This window comes from Schistocerca gregaria, chromosome 1, assembly GCF_023897955.1.
Source record: "Schistocerca gregaria isolate iqSchGreg1 chromosome 1, iqSchGreg1.2, whole genome shotgun sequence".
Taxonomy (NCBI): domain Eukaryota; kingdom Metazoa; phylum Arthropoda; class Insecta; order Orthoptera; family Acrididae; genus Schistocerca; species Schistocerca gregaria.
This window is the reverse complement of record NC_064920.1, coordinates 127,648,803-127,665,856: the sequence shown is the minus strand read 5'-3', so window position 1 is coordinate 127,665,856 and position 17,054 is coordinate 127,648,803. Positions and strand designations below refer to the sequence as shown.

The following is a 17,054-nucleotide window of genomic DNA, read 5'->3' as shown; positions in this document are numbered from 1 at the left end:
TTTTATAAAAACAAGTAGTAATGTACTGCAGCCATAGTGGCATCATCAAATGTTGAATGCCACTATGACTGCAGTACATTAATATATGTTTTCATAAAACAGATCAGAAGATGGACATTATATACCGGTGACAAAAATTTGTGAACATAGATGTAAAGTAAACGAAATTTATAATTATGACCCATTCAAGTAGCTGAGGTTTATACGGGTCAGATCGGTTGTCAGTTCAACACACTATTTACATCACAGCATATCATTTTTAAATAAAATGGCATCATACATAGTTACACATTTTGTGTCTCCTGTACAGTCTACCTATACATTTTGTTTCTGTTCTATCATACATAAGAACACATATCTTGAATTTACTACCTATCTGTCTATGCTTATTTTAATTCTATTGCATTGGACGCATATTTCCTGTTTTTTTGCATTTAATATGTATTCATTGACTTAATAGAAATTTCTGTGAAGAATAATTTTATTGCTTCAAGTTAATATTTAAAATATGAAACAGTAAACAAGTGTACAGTTTTATTGTCATATAAGCGGTACTTCTTTCAACTTTAGCTGTGCTGTGCTCTGGAACTCATAACTTTACACTGTTTCTGGCAGCATGGCTATTTATATCTTCATTTTTATTGAATTCATTTTATGCTCCCATTCGAACAGTAGTATTTTTATTCCATAGGTCATGATACCATTACAGTATGAGAAATACCCCATTCACATAGCTTCATTTGTTACTATTGGTTAGTGTTTTGGAGAACAAATATAGCTGAACTTAGTTTGCTTGTTAGGATAGCAATGTGGTCTTTTCATAGTAAATAGTTATCTGTAGTGAGCCCAAACTTTGCATACTGAACTACATTCATATCCTCGTTATTACAATGGCTGTGTTGTTAAGAAGAATGATGCAGTGGTCCTTAGACATGCATGCATTTCTGAAGGGACAGGCACTGCAGCGACTTCAATTATTATGAAATACTTGAAATGTATTCTCAGTATGAATTTAAACAACCCTCTGTGGCTACTGCAGCTATTATGAAATGCATGAAATATATTCTCAGCTGCAAATGTGGTCAACCATCAGCTGTATAAAGAAATGTCGACAACGAAAGCTTGTTCTGGACTGGACTCGAGCCTGGATATCCCGCTTTATTCGAGTGGTCATGGTAACTGTTTTGGTTATCTGTGAACTACTCACAACCATACCCACACTTCCATATGCCGTTGTTCGTGCGTCACACCCTGTACTCGTATTCACATTATGTAATTCCCACACAGGAGAGGACATTTTAAGTGAATGTTGTTGCCTGCTATTAGTGGACAGACACAGTATTGCTGTGCCTTTGTTGTTAGGGAGAATATTGCATTTATCTGCTGATATCAGGCAGTGAGTTTCAATTAAAATGTCCTCCTCTGTCTGAGAATTACATAATGTCTGTACGAGTATACAGTGTGATGAAGGAATGACGACGTGTGGAAGTTTGGATCTGGCTGTGAGTCATGCGCGGATAGCCAAAACTGTTAAAGTGACTGCTTGCGTAAATCGGAAAATCTAGATTCTAGTTGCAGTCTGGCACAAATTTTCATTGTTGTCCTTCCCTTATACAGTTGATGGTTGTTCATATTCACAACTGTGAATACATTTCATGTATGACATTTATATCCAGTTCTTGTAATTGTGGTGATTTCTCTATTGTTCATCATTTTAGTTTTCTCTTTATTGAGAATTAGCCTGTTACTTCCTAGCTATTGAAGGATAGACTCATGTAGGCATCATTTTGCTTTTTTGCTATGGTATCATGTAAATTTGTGCCAATAGTTACGCTAGTGGTATCATTTGCAAAAAGTATCATTTTACTTTCAGCATATACTATATATATCTCCAAATACAAAATGATTCTGAATGAAAGGTCAGCCCCCACCCCTGCCTTGTTCAGTAAGGAATTACAGAAAACATGTGGACACATACTACCTTTATTTTGAAAGCTTACAAATGGTCACATCTTTACAGGTAACTGAAGGAGACTATAAATGTACCAGTAAACAGAAAACAAAGCCAGATGAAGACCTCCCTTAGTCAAATACTGATGCCACTTGGCCCTCCTGACTGGAATTTCCACAGAATCCCCAATGTCACTACCACTGTCATGGTTATCTGGTATTCTTTCCATAGTACACCGTCTTGTCTCCCATCAAATGGATTTGTAAGCTAATGCAGATGAGTAGGGGGGAACCCCATATAATGTTTGAATACGGCATCAGTAGTGCGCTGCTTGACGCAGTCATGTTGATTAAATATCTGGGCGCAACGTTGCAGAGCGATATGAAATGAAATGGGCATGTAAGGATTGTAATAGGGAAGATAAATGGTTGACTTCAGTTTATTGGGAGAATTTTAGTAAAGTGTGGTTTGCCTGTAAAGGGCACCGCACATAAGTGCAATGTATTCTTGAGCACTGCTTCAGAGCAGATGAAAGAAAACCATCAAAGCAGTTCAGAGGTGGAGTGCAAGAGTTGTTACCGCAGTTTGAACAGCTGCAAGTTTTACGGAGATGCTTTGGGTACTCATATAGGAATCCTTGGAGGGAAACAGACATTCTTTCCGAGAAACACCATTGAGAAAATTTAGAGAACTGGCATTTGAAGCTGACTGCAGAACAATTCTACTGCTGCCAATGTACATGTCACATAAGGACCACTAAGATAAGAGAAATTAGGGCTCATATGCAGGCTTATAGATAGTCAGTTTTCCCTCGCTGTATTTGTGGAGGGAACAGGAAAGGATGTTATTTATGAATGGTTTTTTGTTACTCTTGATATTAACTCTTAGTTATTTCTTAAAGTGATTATGTTTTGTTGAGTGTGCTTGTTATTGTTCATATCAGACATCCGTTTTGTTCGCTAGATATAGCTTGAGCATAAAACAACACCTGAAACACTTAGAGGAATTATCCGTCTGAACGTACAGTCAGGGTAACCTCTCACCTCTTCTCTTATCTCCTCCTGCCTGTTACTCTTACCTCCCTTGGGGAGGAACTCTCAGTTTCAAATGCTAGTCTAGTTTTGTGTACTTTTATTTGTATGTGTTAGTCACACTTTGAATTTCTCTCCATCACGGTATGTAGTGGCCAACTGTTTGGCCTTCTTGTAATTTTATTTCCTATAATGAATTTTCCTTTTGATACAATTAACCATAATTCCATTGTTTGTATCCCAATACTATGTTACGTCTTACTATTGTATTCACATATTTCTTCCTTTTGTCTCCTAGACAGCACTGATAAGCCCAACAGAAGAACAGTATGAGCTTTTGCTGCAGAAACTCAAAGAAAGGATTGGCAATGGAAGAGGAGAGACAATATTTGAAGTTGGCATTGGTGAAGGTAACCTCATGAAAGAAATTCTTCTTACAGTGGAAACTTTGTAACCTGCATCAGTAATTATATTTTGTTGAATTCAGCTTGGCAGATGACAGGTTGTACCATTTATATTCAGTCTAAGCTTAGTAAGGACTTAGTGATTTCATGTATCGTTTGTGTCTGGCACAGTTTGCTGCAAATTATACATGGCCTCACAAAAAAGGTGAAGCATCCAGAAGGTTAGGAGGAAATGAAATGCAACTTCCAGTGTTGAAAGAATATGTGATGATGTCTCATTGATTACAAATTTGATCCAGATATACAAAGAATTTTTCAAGTGAGTATGATTATCAGTATGATGTTACCTGGCCTGAAAGAATGCACTGATTTTGCAGCAAGGACATCATAAAGTGTTAAGTCTTCTTCTGAGGCAAGCAGGTCCACAGTTGTTTTCACTGGCCCTTGATATCCTTGGTATTGGCTTTGGGTTTAAGTGATGTCCGAGCTGATCCCACATATGTTCTGTCGCGGGCAATCTGGGGTTCTTGCTGGCCATGGGAGTTTCTCATTACTCAGAGTTCATTGAGACGCATGGCACGTGTAGACGAGTGTCGTCCTTTTGAATAATGACTCATTGATGCTGTCTCATGAGAGGTAACACGTGAGGACCCAAGATGTCTATGAAGTACCGTTGTGCTCTCAGAGTTCCTTCAGTCACTCTCAGTCATGACCTGAAGTCATACTCGATGGCTCCCCACACTAGGACAGCCAGGAGTAATGCCACTGTGCCTTTCAAAAACATTGGAAAAATGGGACCTCTCCCTAGGTTGCTGCAAGTCTCACTAAACGTGGTCATTTGAGGTTGTGCGGAACTATGATTCATTGGTGAACACAATGTGACACCATTCCTCAGAAGACGGTGCCTGCTGGTCATGGCGCCACTCCAAATGCAGTCATTTCTGATGTGTTAATGGCAGTCTGTGTGTGGGGCAGTAATTCCATAGTCTGGCTGTTGCTAGTATCCGACCAGTCATTAAGGATGACGCAGAATGCTGCTGAAGTGCTTCACTTATTCTCAGATTGTGCACAATGCAGTGACCTCTCCTTATGGTGGTCAGGTGGAACCTTGGCAAGTATGTCTACCATCGTGTCCCCCTGCTGTCCAACATTGGGTCATTGTCATATCAAAATGCCACACAAATCTGTGTATTGCACAGTTTGACCTACTGTCAAATGGAGACTTATAATGAGGCCCCTTTGAAACTCTTGTCAGATGCCAGTTACTCTGTGTCACATGAGAATGCAACATCTCCATGTTCTTTGCAGTGATCACTAAGCATCTGATGCTGTTCATCCCTCTTGTGTCACCTATCAGGCCTGGCAAGAACACTAAACATCAACAGCACTAATGAACTCTGGTGGTTTCATTGACATCCAGCGATATCTTCTAGGTGCTTCCCTTTCTTTGTTAGGCAGTGTAATTCTCCATTACTAATTTACAGGTGTTAGTGGCACACCTTCTAGCTTCACTTAGCTCTCACTGCTTGAACCGAATGAGGTGGTGTGGTGCAGTGGTTAAGATATTGTCTCTCGTTTGGAAAAACTGACTTAAAGACCCCCCTCTGGCCAGACAGTTAGGTTTTTCTACAGTTTTCACTAAATCACTAGAGAGAAATACCAAGGTGGTTGCTTTGCGATTTCTTGTCCTATCCACACCACTGTTTGAAATGTTGACAGTGGACTTCCTACCTCTTGGAGTACTAAGTAACCAACATGACCACCTTCAGTTACCTCACCAATGGGATGTTTATCTTCCTTCATTCCACTTCCCATGACACACAGTTGGTGAGTCTACTTACTTTAGTATTTTCTGTATCTTGTATTTTAATTTTATAACATTTGCTTCGGTCAGTGAATCACATTGGCGAGAAAAGAACTTTATGGCAAAATCTGAGCTAAAGAAGGAATCCGTTGGTAGGGCACAACATAAAACATTAATGAAAAGTCAATTCGCTTATTAGAGAAGTGTGGGTGGTGAAGAGCTGCATGAAACTGGTCAGCCTGAAGATGACAGCAACAACTACTGCTGCTTCTGCTGCTACTACTGCTACAACCCTTCTTATTAAATGCTTTCAGATGTCACACATAACATATTATAAGCTTGTGAATCCCACAGGAAATTGACTGCAGAATGTAAAATACTTTAGGGCCAGTTTAAAAAGTAACCGCCTCTTGTGGTCACTAAAATAGATATTTTCTGTTTCTTGAAGTTTGTGGTCTGGGTGTGTATCTCTTATCTCCACCTGTAAGAAAGTCTTAGGCTCTTCATAACATCAGGTTGTGGTTGCCCTGATTAGTCAGATCCACTGAGTAATGTGACCAAAACAAAAATGAGCTTAGCAATGTGTTTATTTGGACCACAAATATGGTGTAACTTTGACTCTGTGAAACCTGAGATGATACTAGCTTTGCCTGGGCTACCACCACTGTACCTCATATATGTTTTAACAGTTCAAATACAAAAGAATTCATCATTTCAAACAGTAATTTTGAAGTTTTCAATTAAAAGTTGGTTAACTTCCCAAAGCAAATTACAAAATCTGGATTTATAATTTGTCACAAACATTTCAGAGCAATAAACATACAGAAATATTACAGTTATCATTGCCAAAATACATCAAATACCTTTTCATAACAATATTTAATTTACAAATGTTATTAACTTTCTAAATACAGGCTTGATTTTGATATTAACATGAATCGTGGCTCTTTATGTATATGTGAACCATAATTACAATCAGTTTTCTGTGTACAGATTTTGTAAATACGTTCTAACATTTGTTACACACATTTTCGGATAGAAACTACATGTTGTCATATTTTTGCTATATTCCATTATTTTTTAGACTCAGGTACTTTAATTTCAATAATTCAGTCTACTAATGTAGGCTGGCTGGTGTGGCCGTGCGGTTCTAGGTGCTTCAGTCTGGAACCGCGTGACTGCTACCGTTGCAGGTTCGAATCCTACCTTGGGCATGGATGTGTGTGATGTCCTTAGGTTAGTTAGGTTTAAGTAGTTCTAAGTTCTAGGGGACTGATGTCCACATATGTTAAGTACCATAGTGCTCAGAGCCATTTGAACCATTTTTTTTACTAATGTAGTTTCAGTGTGTATTCCTTAAGTTACATAAGTTTGCATATGCATCAGAGATAGTATCGGACACTGCAATGTAGATGTATCGAGAGAGAACTATCTGAAGGAAATAAGTAATAAATTAATGAGTCAGCAGAGTAATAGAGACAAGGGTGCAGGCACAGGTGTGTGTTGCTTACTATGAAAGTGTCGGCATCTTGGTTGTAAGGTTGCAGAACTGATTCCGAATGCATGTTGTTAACAGTGATCATGTAAATTGCGAGCATCTTGTAGATATATATCCGGATCCCTGTTGTGAGTTTCCAGTATACATCTATCTTCAAGGTAATGAATTCAGCACATGTTGCTGCTAAAATGATAGCAGACTTACACACTAGTCTACTCTATGAACTAAAACCGACCAACTTTGACTATGTACTGCTTCCAGGCAGGATTGAAGGCATGTCTTCATCTGTTTATTTCCTTATTCAGTGTGATTCCTCTGCAAAATGTAGTCCTTACTGCTGACCTTATAGGGTAGGTGGTGATAACCACTCTTTGTGTTTGGTTGCTGAATGCTGCTAATCCAGAGATGCAGGAAAGAAGGTATTCTTCTATAGTGGGTAGCTGAGAAGCAATGTTGAATGCACCTTCTACTTTTTTCCTTTGCAATGAACATACTATCATGGAACCATTTTAATAAATTGATTTACAGCTAACTCAAAATTATGCAGACTTTCTCTTCATGTTGTTCATATCCTTGGTAACACTTCAGTCATTTTGAAATTGTGCCAAAAATTACTTTTCTGGGGGAAATTTTCCTATTAAATTTACCATCTCATTGATATGGAAATAATCGACCCTTAATTGCGGGCATTTGGTTTGTAATCTCTTCTACATTTTAAATCTGTAGCAGGATTTAACATTAATGAAATATTTTGTAACTCCTTAGTAAGGGCTAGACAAAACAGTTGTTGGGACCTCAGTTCATGTGTGTCAGGGCTACAAAAGTTTACTGTTCATGAACACACACACACACACACACACACACACACACACACACACACACACACACACACACACACACACACACACAAATTTTGATGCAATTAACACGGAAAGCACATATAAACAGTGGAAATTCCAGCATGGAATGTAACAATGTAATAAAAAGGATATTTGCTACTCACCACACAGAGGAGATGCTGAGTTGCAGAAGGGCAATACAAAAAGACATATGCACACAATCATGCAAATGCAACTCACAAACACATGACCACAATCTCTGGCTTTTGGAGCCAGTCTGGCTCCAGACCTTGTTGAGTGAAAGCTAATTGTGTGACAATCTTTTTGTTGTGCCGTTTTGCAACTCAGCATCTCTGCTGTATAATGAGTAGCAGCTATCCTTTTCATTATATTTAAAAGCACATTGAAATTTTACATGATGATTTTAGGACTCTTTTAACCTAATTTATCTGATACAAGTGATTTTACTCAGACACAAATAAAATGTTGGAAGTTGGCTTCTGTGTAAATAAACATGCAACATGCACGTATTTTGCACTTCCAGTTAGCCAGTTTTGTGACACATTAACGCCATTATTTGTCATGAAACAGTGAAAGTAGTTGAGAACATGTATGCATGTGTTTTGCATGAGGCAGTGCAATACTACTAAACACTGCTGACAAAGGCATGTGACATACTGACTTTTCTTCAGTCAGTACTTGCTGGTGCCAGAAATAGAAATTAAAATAGGAACTGCTATCAATAAAGGATGTCTCAGTTCCCAACATCTCATACCAGACATCAATCAAAATTACACTTCATTGCTGTTTTCAATTTGTACACGCAACAAACATAATGAAATTACCTTTATAAGACCTGAATGTTGCGTTAGCCCAAGAGTGAATACCTTAATAGAGGTCACTTGCACCAGTGGCTGAAGTGTTAGTCTATGAAAGACACAGTCAGATACAGATGAATTCATTATTGAAGGTGACAGTGACCACAGTAGTCTACACTCCCACATTCTTAAGAATAATGAGATCAGGTATGAAAATTGAGGAAATATTTATAATAATAATGTACACTTTAGATGGAAAAGAGAGTCCATTGAAGAGAGTTGTTTCACATAGTGGTGGGAGCAATGGAGTAAGATTATGTGGTTAGAGACATGTACTTACGAAATTTAGAGTTAAGCCAGTAGAGTCAATTCGCCAGCATCCCCTGACATAATTGAGGAGACAGCACTGCTGCGGATATACTCTCTCCCTTCCACTAAATGGTGGTAGGAGATATCGTTTCCATGTATATTTATTGCATCAATTGTAAACAATTATATTTTTTTTAGCTCAGGTACAGTTTTGAATAAAAACTGTTCTAATTCCCAGTCTGAAAGGGCCAAATGGCAACAAGTAAAGTTTTATAATAAGACTGATCAAAATAGCAGGATGTTTTGTAGCCAACTTTACTGTCCCTATCAGTTATAGACATTTAAAATATCAGCTCAACATGATAAGATTTTATAACTTTATTTTATCATCTGCTATGTCACACAAGTAAATTGAGGAGTGTAGATCTCACTTTAAATCTGTAAGGTGTTACAGTAAACCTGTTGCTGCTAAATTCAGATGCAATAAAAATCTGGTTTCTTCTTCCTGCATTTTTTATAGCACCCCATTTAACCCTCCTGCTTAGATTCCTGATCCAGATAAAGACTCCTGTTGTAGTATGTATCAACAATATTTTAATTATATATAGTGTTTAAAAATTTAGAATGTACTATGGACATCAGTGTTCTCGTCACCTTTTTCATAAAAAAACTTTCTCCATGGAAAACTGCAAAAAAGTTTTCTGTGTGTGCAGTTCAGTTACATGCCATAGATATTTCATGAAAACATTGGGATGAAATCATAACAGTGTTTCGTATTAATATGTAAATTAATTACAAGTCTCTTTAATGTAATGGTTATAGAGAAAGTATAATAGTTACAGGGTAGATAAATCAGAAGTTTGGCTCCAGTATGTCCAATGGGCCAACTACTTAACCATATTTTGCAGTTTTTTCATTTCCTTTTTAATGTTGCCATATCTCTCCCATTAACTTGGCACTGGACATTTTTCACTTTTGGATTCCTTTTCACGTGAGATTTCCTCTCATTGTATATTTTCTATAATGGTGAGTTTATTTAGGAGTCATACATCTTTCATTATTTTTTAAAATTTTCTGTTTAATATTGATTTTCACTTATGTTCTGCCAAATATTTTTATTGTATCACTTTGGCTCCTAGCAATATTATACAAGCTCTTCACAGTGACACCTGAATTAATGCCCTAGCTAAATGCATTTCTGCACTACACCAATAGTCTATAACTACTAACAAAGCTAAATTGCAACAATCGTGTGCCTGTACTTATAATCGTCGGGGCCAAGACACTGAGACAATGACATAACAGGCAAAACAGATACTGCAGACATGATCTATCCATTATGGGCTCAACCATTGTTCTTGCATTATTAGTCTCGTAGTTATTGTGATTCAGATCACAGATTTTGTCACACAAGAAAGTTTGACTGATGAGTGAATGGATGTTTTTATATCAGTATTCTTGAGCTCTACCACTGCAATCAGCTATTCAAGTGATGGCAAGAACACCTTTAAAAAATCAGTGACACAGTCATGATTCACAACTTCTTATGTAGTAGACTGTTTGATTTTCTGGTGAAGTGTCAGTGTTTGTGAAGTTGAAGACAATGTAACCTACTGGATTCTTCTGTGCAGTGTGCCATAAGCATCATAATGTCATTAGTTGCTGATTAAGTTAGTGTCTTGACACACAGGTCACAGGAAAGTAAATTTTAAGAACCTGTGTCTGTTTCTGCTGCAGGCATTAAAACATCAGCTTAGGATAAAGGAAGAAGATCAACTTCTATCTTGAGCTATTACAGTGCCATCAGCCAGAGAAATTTGTTCACCTTACTAATGAATATTAAAAGGTGAAGTATTATGGAATCCTTGTAGAATGTACTAAGGATTAGACCTCTGGGAAAGTAATTCTGTAAATGTAATTGGTTCAGTCTGGATGCCATCACAAACTATAACATTCTAATGTTTCTTACATTGTTAAAGAGGCCAATAACTGAATACAATGACATTGAAAATCTTTCCTGAAACCGAAACAGTACTAATGTACACAACGGCAAAAGAGATAGACAAGACACAAAAAAACTGTGGACCCGTTAGTTTCCTCATCGCTTCATATTCACCAAAAATATCACCAGCCACATAGAAAGCTCTTGTACTTTTAATCAAGCACCAAGAAAAGTTAGCCTTAGAAATGGATATAGCACAATGAAAAATTTCTGAGTAGTGGAAAAAGCTATAAAATGAAGCAGTGTGAATGAAGTACTTTCTCTTCTGGGATACATAGATTTTGAAGTAACTTTTGACTTGGTTTCAACAACATGTATCCCAACACCCATAGAGAAGCAACATATTAATGCGACCTATGTTAGTGTACTGAAGAATGTCTATGGATCTGTGCTACAACCTGTCTTAGACTTCACTGTAATTGAAAGCAAATCAAAATTAAAAGAGGAACCAAGCAAGGTGACTCCATGTCATTGAAATTGTTCCAGTGCAGATAAACTTCAACAATGAGTGAACAAACTTAATAGAGGAAGTTTGAAGTAGATGTTAATATGTACCACTCTCAGACTAAAATGATGTATAACTAATCGACTGTAAATAAAATGACGCAGACAAACTATATATGGTATGTGGGAGAAGAATTTTGACCTATAGGTAAAGCCAGAGCCAACAAAGTAATATACATGCATATTACATTATTATCTTTGCCTATGTGTTAAAGTCTTATGCTTGAAAGTGGCTTAATACTGAAACTGCAATTAAAAAATAAAACTCTTAACAGCTGAAACCAAAATGAAATTCTTGAACAGATTTATACAAGTTGTGGACCCATACTACAAGAAAGTAAAAACAGTTCATTTCAAAAGATGCTAAGGTATGATTTTGTACTTTTTGTCTGATTTCTGCTTACATCTGGAAGTATCATCTGTATGCATATTTTCCAAGTATTCCGATGCGTGGTATTGATGATTTTCTCCAAATTACTCTCTGGCTTTCAACACTGCACATTTCTTGACATGTGACGCTGCAGCACTAATGTTTGTTTACATTTGAAATATCTGAACTATTTAAACTTTTAGACACACATGTGCATTGTGTCAATTATGTACGTGGTATGCAAAGGAAATTCACATAAAGTTATGTAATTCTAGTCTGTTGTTGTTTGGCCTATTTATCTTTTTTTTTTTTTTTTTTTTTTTTTTTTTTTTTTTTTTTTTTTTTTTTCCCCCTCTCTCTCTGGAAATTGTTGGGTCTCTCCAGTAGTTCAGTAGTTTGTAATGTGAGTTCCTTTATGAGATGTCTGCTCCCTTACCACTACTTCACATCATTTGTTATTTGATTTGTTCTGCAAAACATTCAGTGTGTGAATTTCAGTATTTAGTTTCTGTATATTTTCTATAGTTGCTTAACACAGTCACCAGAAAAATGCAATTTTCTTTGACAGTTTTTGTTCATAAATCAGATTTTTATGTGGATCGATCATTATTTGCTATGAAAACATATTTTTTATGGGCAATCTTAGTTATAACATTGGCCCATAAAATAAGCAATTATGATGTGTCTGAACAATTAAATAATTGTTCAGACCATGTGTTTTTTAATCATTGGCAGATGCATGTTATTATCCACGACCTTTTCATCTTTCAACAAGAGAGACTGTAATTATTAAGTTTACTTGTTTTGTTCAATGCAAACTAAATTAGTTTTGTTTGCAAATTTTTTAAAGAAGTGTTATTAAGCTGGTGACAGTCTTTTGTATTATAATCAGATGCATATCCTTTATTCAGAAAGAGTCACTTTGAAGTCTAGCTTGAGTGCATTTAAAAGTTAAGATTCAAACTGGAACCTACCATGCGTGGGCTTAACTTTGGAGAAACAGTGCCATTCAAAAGAGAACTTTTCAAAGGTGTAAAGTGTATTAAAAAGAATATGAATTGTAGATTGTTTTGTGCACATTTACACATTTGAGAACTGTAAACTAACTTGTTTCAGATGGAGGGGAGAGTGGTCTTGCACAGAATGATTATGAAGCATCTGTTGCAACACTGAAATCCCTTGCAGCTACACTGGATGCAGACTGTGTCCTATTAAGGGAACGTAAAGTAGAGAAAGGACTTACAGGCCAGTACCTTGTAAGAAGGCGAATAGATCAGCAGGACTTCTTGGAAATACGGTATATTAGTCTTACATCCTTGGTCTGGAAAATTCTTCATTGCTGTGTTATGTACTAGAAGCAAGGCCAGTTAAACTTTACCTACACTCACTCAAGAGACCACTACTGTCCAGCAGAGTAATGTCATCTCTGAGTAACTGTAATGAATTTTGAATTTTGGTGCTACTAAGACCATATGAGCATGACTTCATTCCATTTTTCAGCATAAAATCTCAGCAGGAACATTGGTTACAAGTCCTTTGATGGGCATTATTAATGCAAGGGAGTTTGGGGAGGGGCGTATTTTCAAGGTAACACACCAACAAATGTATGTAGGTGCATTTGCCCCATATTTTCTTGCTGTTTATCCGATGCTGGCTGCCAGTATGTAATGAAAACTAGCTATATTCAGTATCTGTTAATGTGCAACTCCACACTGCTTGAGCAGAATGCTCAGAGGGTGGATTGCTCATTCTGGTTGTATCTGTATTAGGGCACTGGGTTTGTGTGGGGAAGCTGCGTATGCAGCACTCATTCCCTTTCACTTGCTTTCCTTGCGGCTTGCCCTCATGCGGCTGGCAGTTCCTTTTATTGCCTTGTGGATGAGTAATTGCTGAGTGTGAACTGACAAGGGTAGATCTCCCAGCAGCTGAAGGAACATTCAGAGGTGTACAAATTCTCCTTTGCGTGACCCGTTCAGCTTGCAGCACCTGATGACAGGTTGCACTATTGATCCACTTTGACTACAAAATAGCCACATCATTCATCATAACGGTGGATGCAACAGAATGAACAAACCAAACTTAAAGGAGATGGACATAAATTAAGAATTGGGGAATACAGGGTGATTCAAAAAGAATACCACAACTTTAAAAATGTGTATTTAATGAAAGAAACATAATATAACCTTCTGTTATACATCATTACAAAGAGTATTTAAAAAGGTTTTTTTTCACTCAAAAACAAGTTCAGAGATGTTCAATATGGCCCCCTCCAGACACTCGAGCAATATCAACCCGATACTCCAACTCGTTCCACACTCTCTGTAGCATATCAGGCGTAACAGTTTGGATAGCTGCTGTTATTTCTCATTTCAAATCATCAATGGTGGCTGGGAGAGGTGGCCGAAACACCATATCCTTAACATACCCCCATAAGAAAAAATCTCAGGGGGTAAGACCAGGGCTTCTTGGAGGCCAGTGATGAAGTGCTCTGTCACGGGCTGCCTGGCGGCCGATCCATCACCTCGGGTAGTTGACGTTCAGGTAGTTACGGACAGATAAGTGCCAATGTGGTGGCGCTCCATCCTGCTGAAATATGAATTGTTGTGCTTCTTGTTCGAGCTGAGGGAACAGCCAATTCTCTAACATCTTCAGATACTGTAGTCCAGTTACAGTAGCACCTTCAAAGAAAAAGGGACCAAAAACTTTATTGGCTGAAATGGCACAGAAAACGTTCACCTTAGGTGAGTCACATTCATACTGAGTTGTTTCCTGCGGATTCTCAGTTCCCCATATACAGACATTGTGACGGTTGACTTTCCCGTTAGTGTGGAAAGTTGCTTCATCACTAAGCACAATCTTTGAAACGAAAGATTCATCTGTTTCCATTTGAGCAAGGATAAAATCACAGAAATCAATTTGTTTTATCTTATCAGCTGCAGACAGTGCTTGAACCAATTTCAGACGATAAGGTTTCATAACTAACCTTTTTCGTAGGACTCTCCATACAGTTGATTGTGGAATTTGCAGCTCTCTGCTAGCTCTGCGAGTCGATTTTCCTGGGCTGCGAACAAATGCTTGCTGGATGCGTGCTACATTTTCATCACTCGTTCTCGGCTGTCCAGAACTTTTCCCTTTGCACAAACATCCATTCTCTGTAAACTGTTTATACCAACGTTTAATACACCACCTATCAGGAGGTTTAACACCATACTTAGTTCGAAATGCACACTGAACAACTGCTGTCAATTCACTTCTGCCATACTCAGTAACACAAAAAGCTTTCTGTTGAGCGGTCGCCATCTTAGCATCAACTGACGCTGACGCCTAGTCAACAGTGCCCCAAGTGAACAAATGTGCAACTAAATGAAACTTTATAGCTCCCTTAATTCGCCAACAGATAGTGCTTAGCTCTGCCTTTTGTCGTTGCAGAGTTTTAAATTCCTAAAGTTGTGGTATTCTTTTTGAATCACCCTGTATATCCCCAACAGGAAAGAGAGCCCAAATCCAGAAGGGAAATGTTATTGTGGGTTTATGAGGCAGCTTCAAGTAAATTGTTAGGTGTTTCACAATGCAAATTGTGTAAAAAGTTACTAAACACCCATTTGTGAATCTTGAGTGTGTTACGACATGTTTGTAAGTTTGACCAGCAATTTCCTCTCTCGATAAATATTTTGAAAGAGGACAAAGACTTAGTGACTGGAAAGCATATGGAAATGTGTGCTAAGGACTTAAGGCCATTTAGTGGTATATAGGCTTCTGAATTGAGAGTAAACATTGTTTGAAATAGGCTCAGTGGATATTAAAAACCATGTTCTTGTGGTAGGCAACTTACTGCAAAGAAAGCATTTATATGAAAGAAAAGTTTCTTGTTTCAGATATGTACTTTTTAGATTAACACCATATGAAAAACAGACTTCATGTTTGCTAAAATGCATTTTGTGAATTTAGAATTAACTATTTTGTCCACATAGAAAGAATTCAGTGAACCCGTAACACGCACCCTGGAAAAGTAATTAAAATTGGTGTAGGTGAGGTCATATTTGGCTGGAACCCACAAAGGTTTCAGAAAGAAGACTTCTGAAACCTCATTTCAGTTGGTGTCGGAGTACAATTGGCACCTTCCAGTTCTTAGTTATAAATAATCTTGACTTGCAGAGGTGTTTCTGCATACTGCAGAAAACAGTATTACAGGTGACCTGATGATGATTCAAATGTAGAGTAACCAATACTAGTCGAAAAAAGGATGAAGTTGCAGAGAAAACGGTTCATATCGAAATATATAAATAAGCCTGAAATATGCCAGAGAGGAGAAAAAGGTCAAATAAAATCCACCATTTCCTCGACTACACGTACCTAAAGTGAATATATCTTTCATTGAGACACACCTTGCAATACTTGGATAAAAAAGACTTGTCATCATCTTACGAAACCTACTCATAACACTACAATAAAAGTGTGCAGAATAAACTGCTATGTAATGTAGTGCAGTGGAAAGACAGGGAAGCAAGCAAGACTCCTGTAGTCTGCTTGGGTTGGGCTTAGCTTGGCTTGGATGGGAATAGAGCAGACTACCCCTTCTGGTGATAACATGCGTCAGCTTGCCTTCTTGGCTAACAAGCAAACTTGGGCAGGTTAAAAGCAAAATGAGTACAACTCAGGCTACATCCCAATGTAGCACTAAGTGTAATAGTGGATGATGGAAGTGTATTGTGTGTGATCAGTCTATGACTATGCAACTTAGGTGTGAGCCGGCACTGAGCTGTATGGTTGCCACTTGACGATATGTGCTGACCATACTGCTATGTCGTTAAATGAGGTAGTATTGGTCATTGGCAAATCTTGGTGACCTGTATGAAGCTGCATGTTCTCCATCTCACCCTGCAGCCGAGTGAAGAGAATGCGACTCTGCCACGAACTTGTAGTCCTCTAATTTGTATGATGCAGTGATAGGAGAGTCTAAGACCAAAGACAAAAGTAGACTTAACAGACATTTCACAACTTTTTGAATCCTTTTTTGTATTTGGTTTCAGTATGTTTCATGGGGCATGAATATTCTCTTGTTTATTGCCCACTTAATTTTATTTTATCTCAGTCATCACTGTATTAAATAACACTGCTGCTGAACAGAGGGAAGATTCAGCACTGCTGAGAACCATAGAAGCCTTGAAGAAGGAATGAACCCTCCAAAGAAGGTTTCCAGTTAATAATCAGACCATTCCCAGCTATCCTGAAGTACTTCCGCAATGTTCCAGTGTCTGGTCATTTACGGCTTACGAAGACTGTAGATAGATCTCTACCAATCTGTTAGACACTATGTGAGCCATTGTAAGGAATGTTAGTGACAAAAATTACTTCAGGGCAACTGATACCAAAACCACTTGCAGCATCATCATTCCACCAGCTGAGAAGCGACCTCTTGGGGACGCCCTGAAATCATCAAACGAGGATCGACGGATAGTAGTCTGCACTGATTCTCCCACCCACTATGCTGTCGCCAAAGCTATGCCGATTGCCACAGCTCCAG

General features: G+C 37.9%; 1 protein-coding gene across 1 annotated transcript in view; it reads left to right on the top strand.

Annotated features, from left to right (window-relative positions):
- LOC126334766 (GTP-binding protein 1) overlaps window positions 1–17,054 on the top strand; it is a 132,929-nt gene that overhangs the window by 14,073 nt on the left and 101,802 nt on the right. The window contains exons 3-4 of the mRNA XM_049997347.1: window positions 3,281–3,392; window positions 12,647–12,827. Coding sequence (XP_049853304.1) covers window positions 3,281–3,392; window positions 12,647–12,827 — 293 coding nt within the window. The remainder of the gene's footprint in view (window positions 1–3,280; window positions 3,393–12,646; window positions 12,828–17,054) is intronic.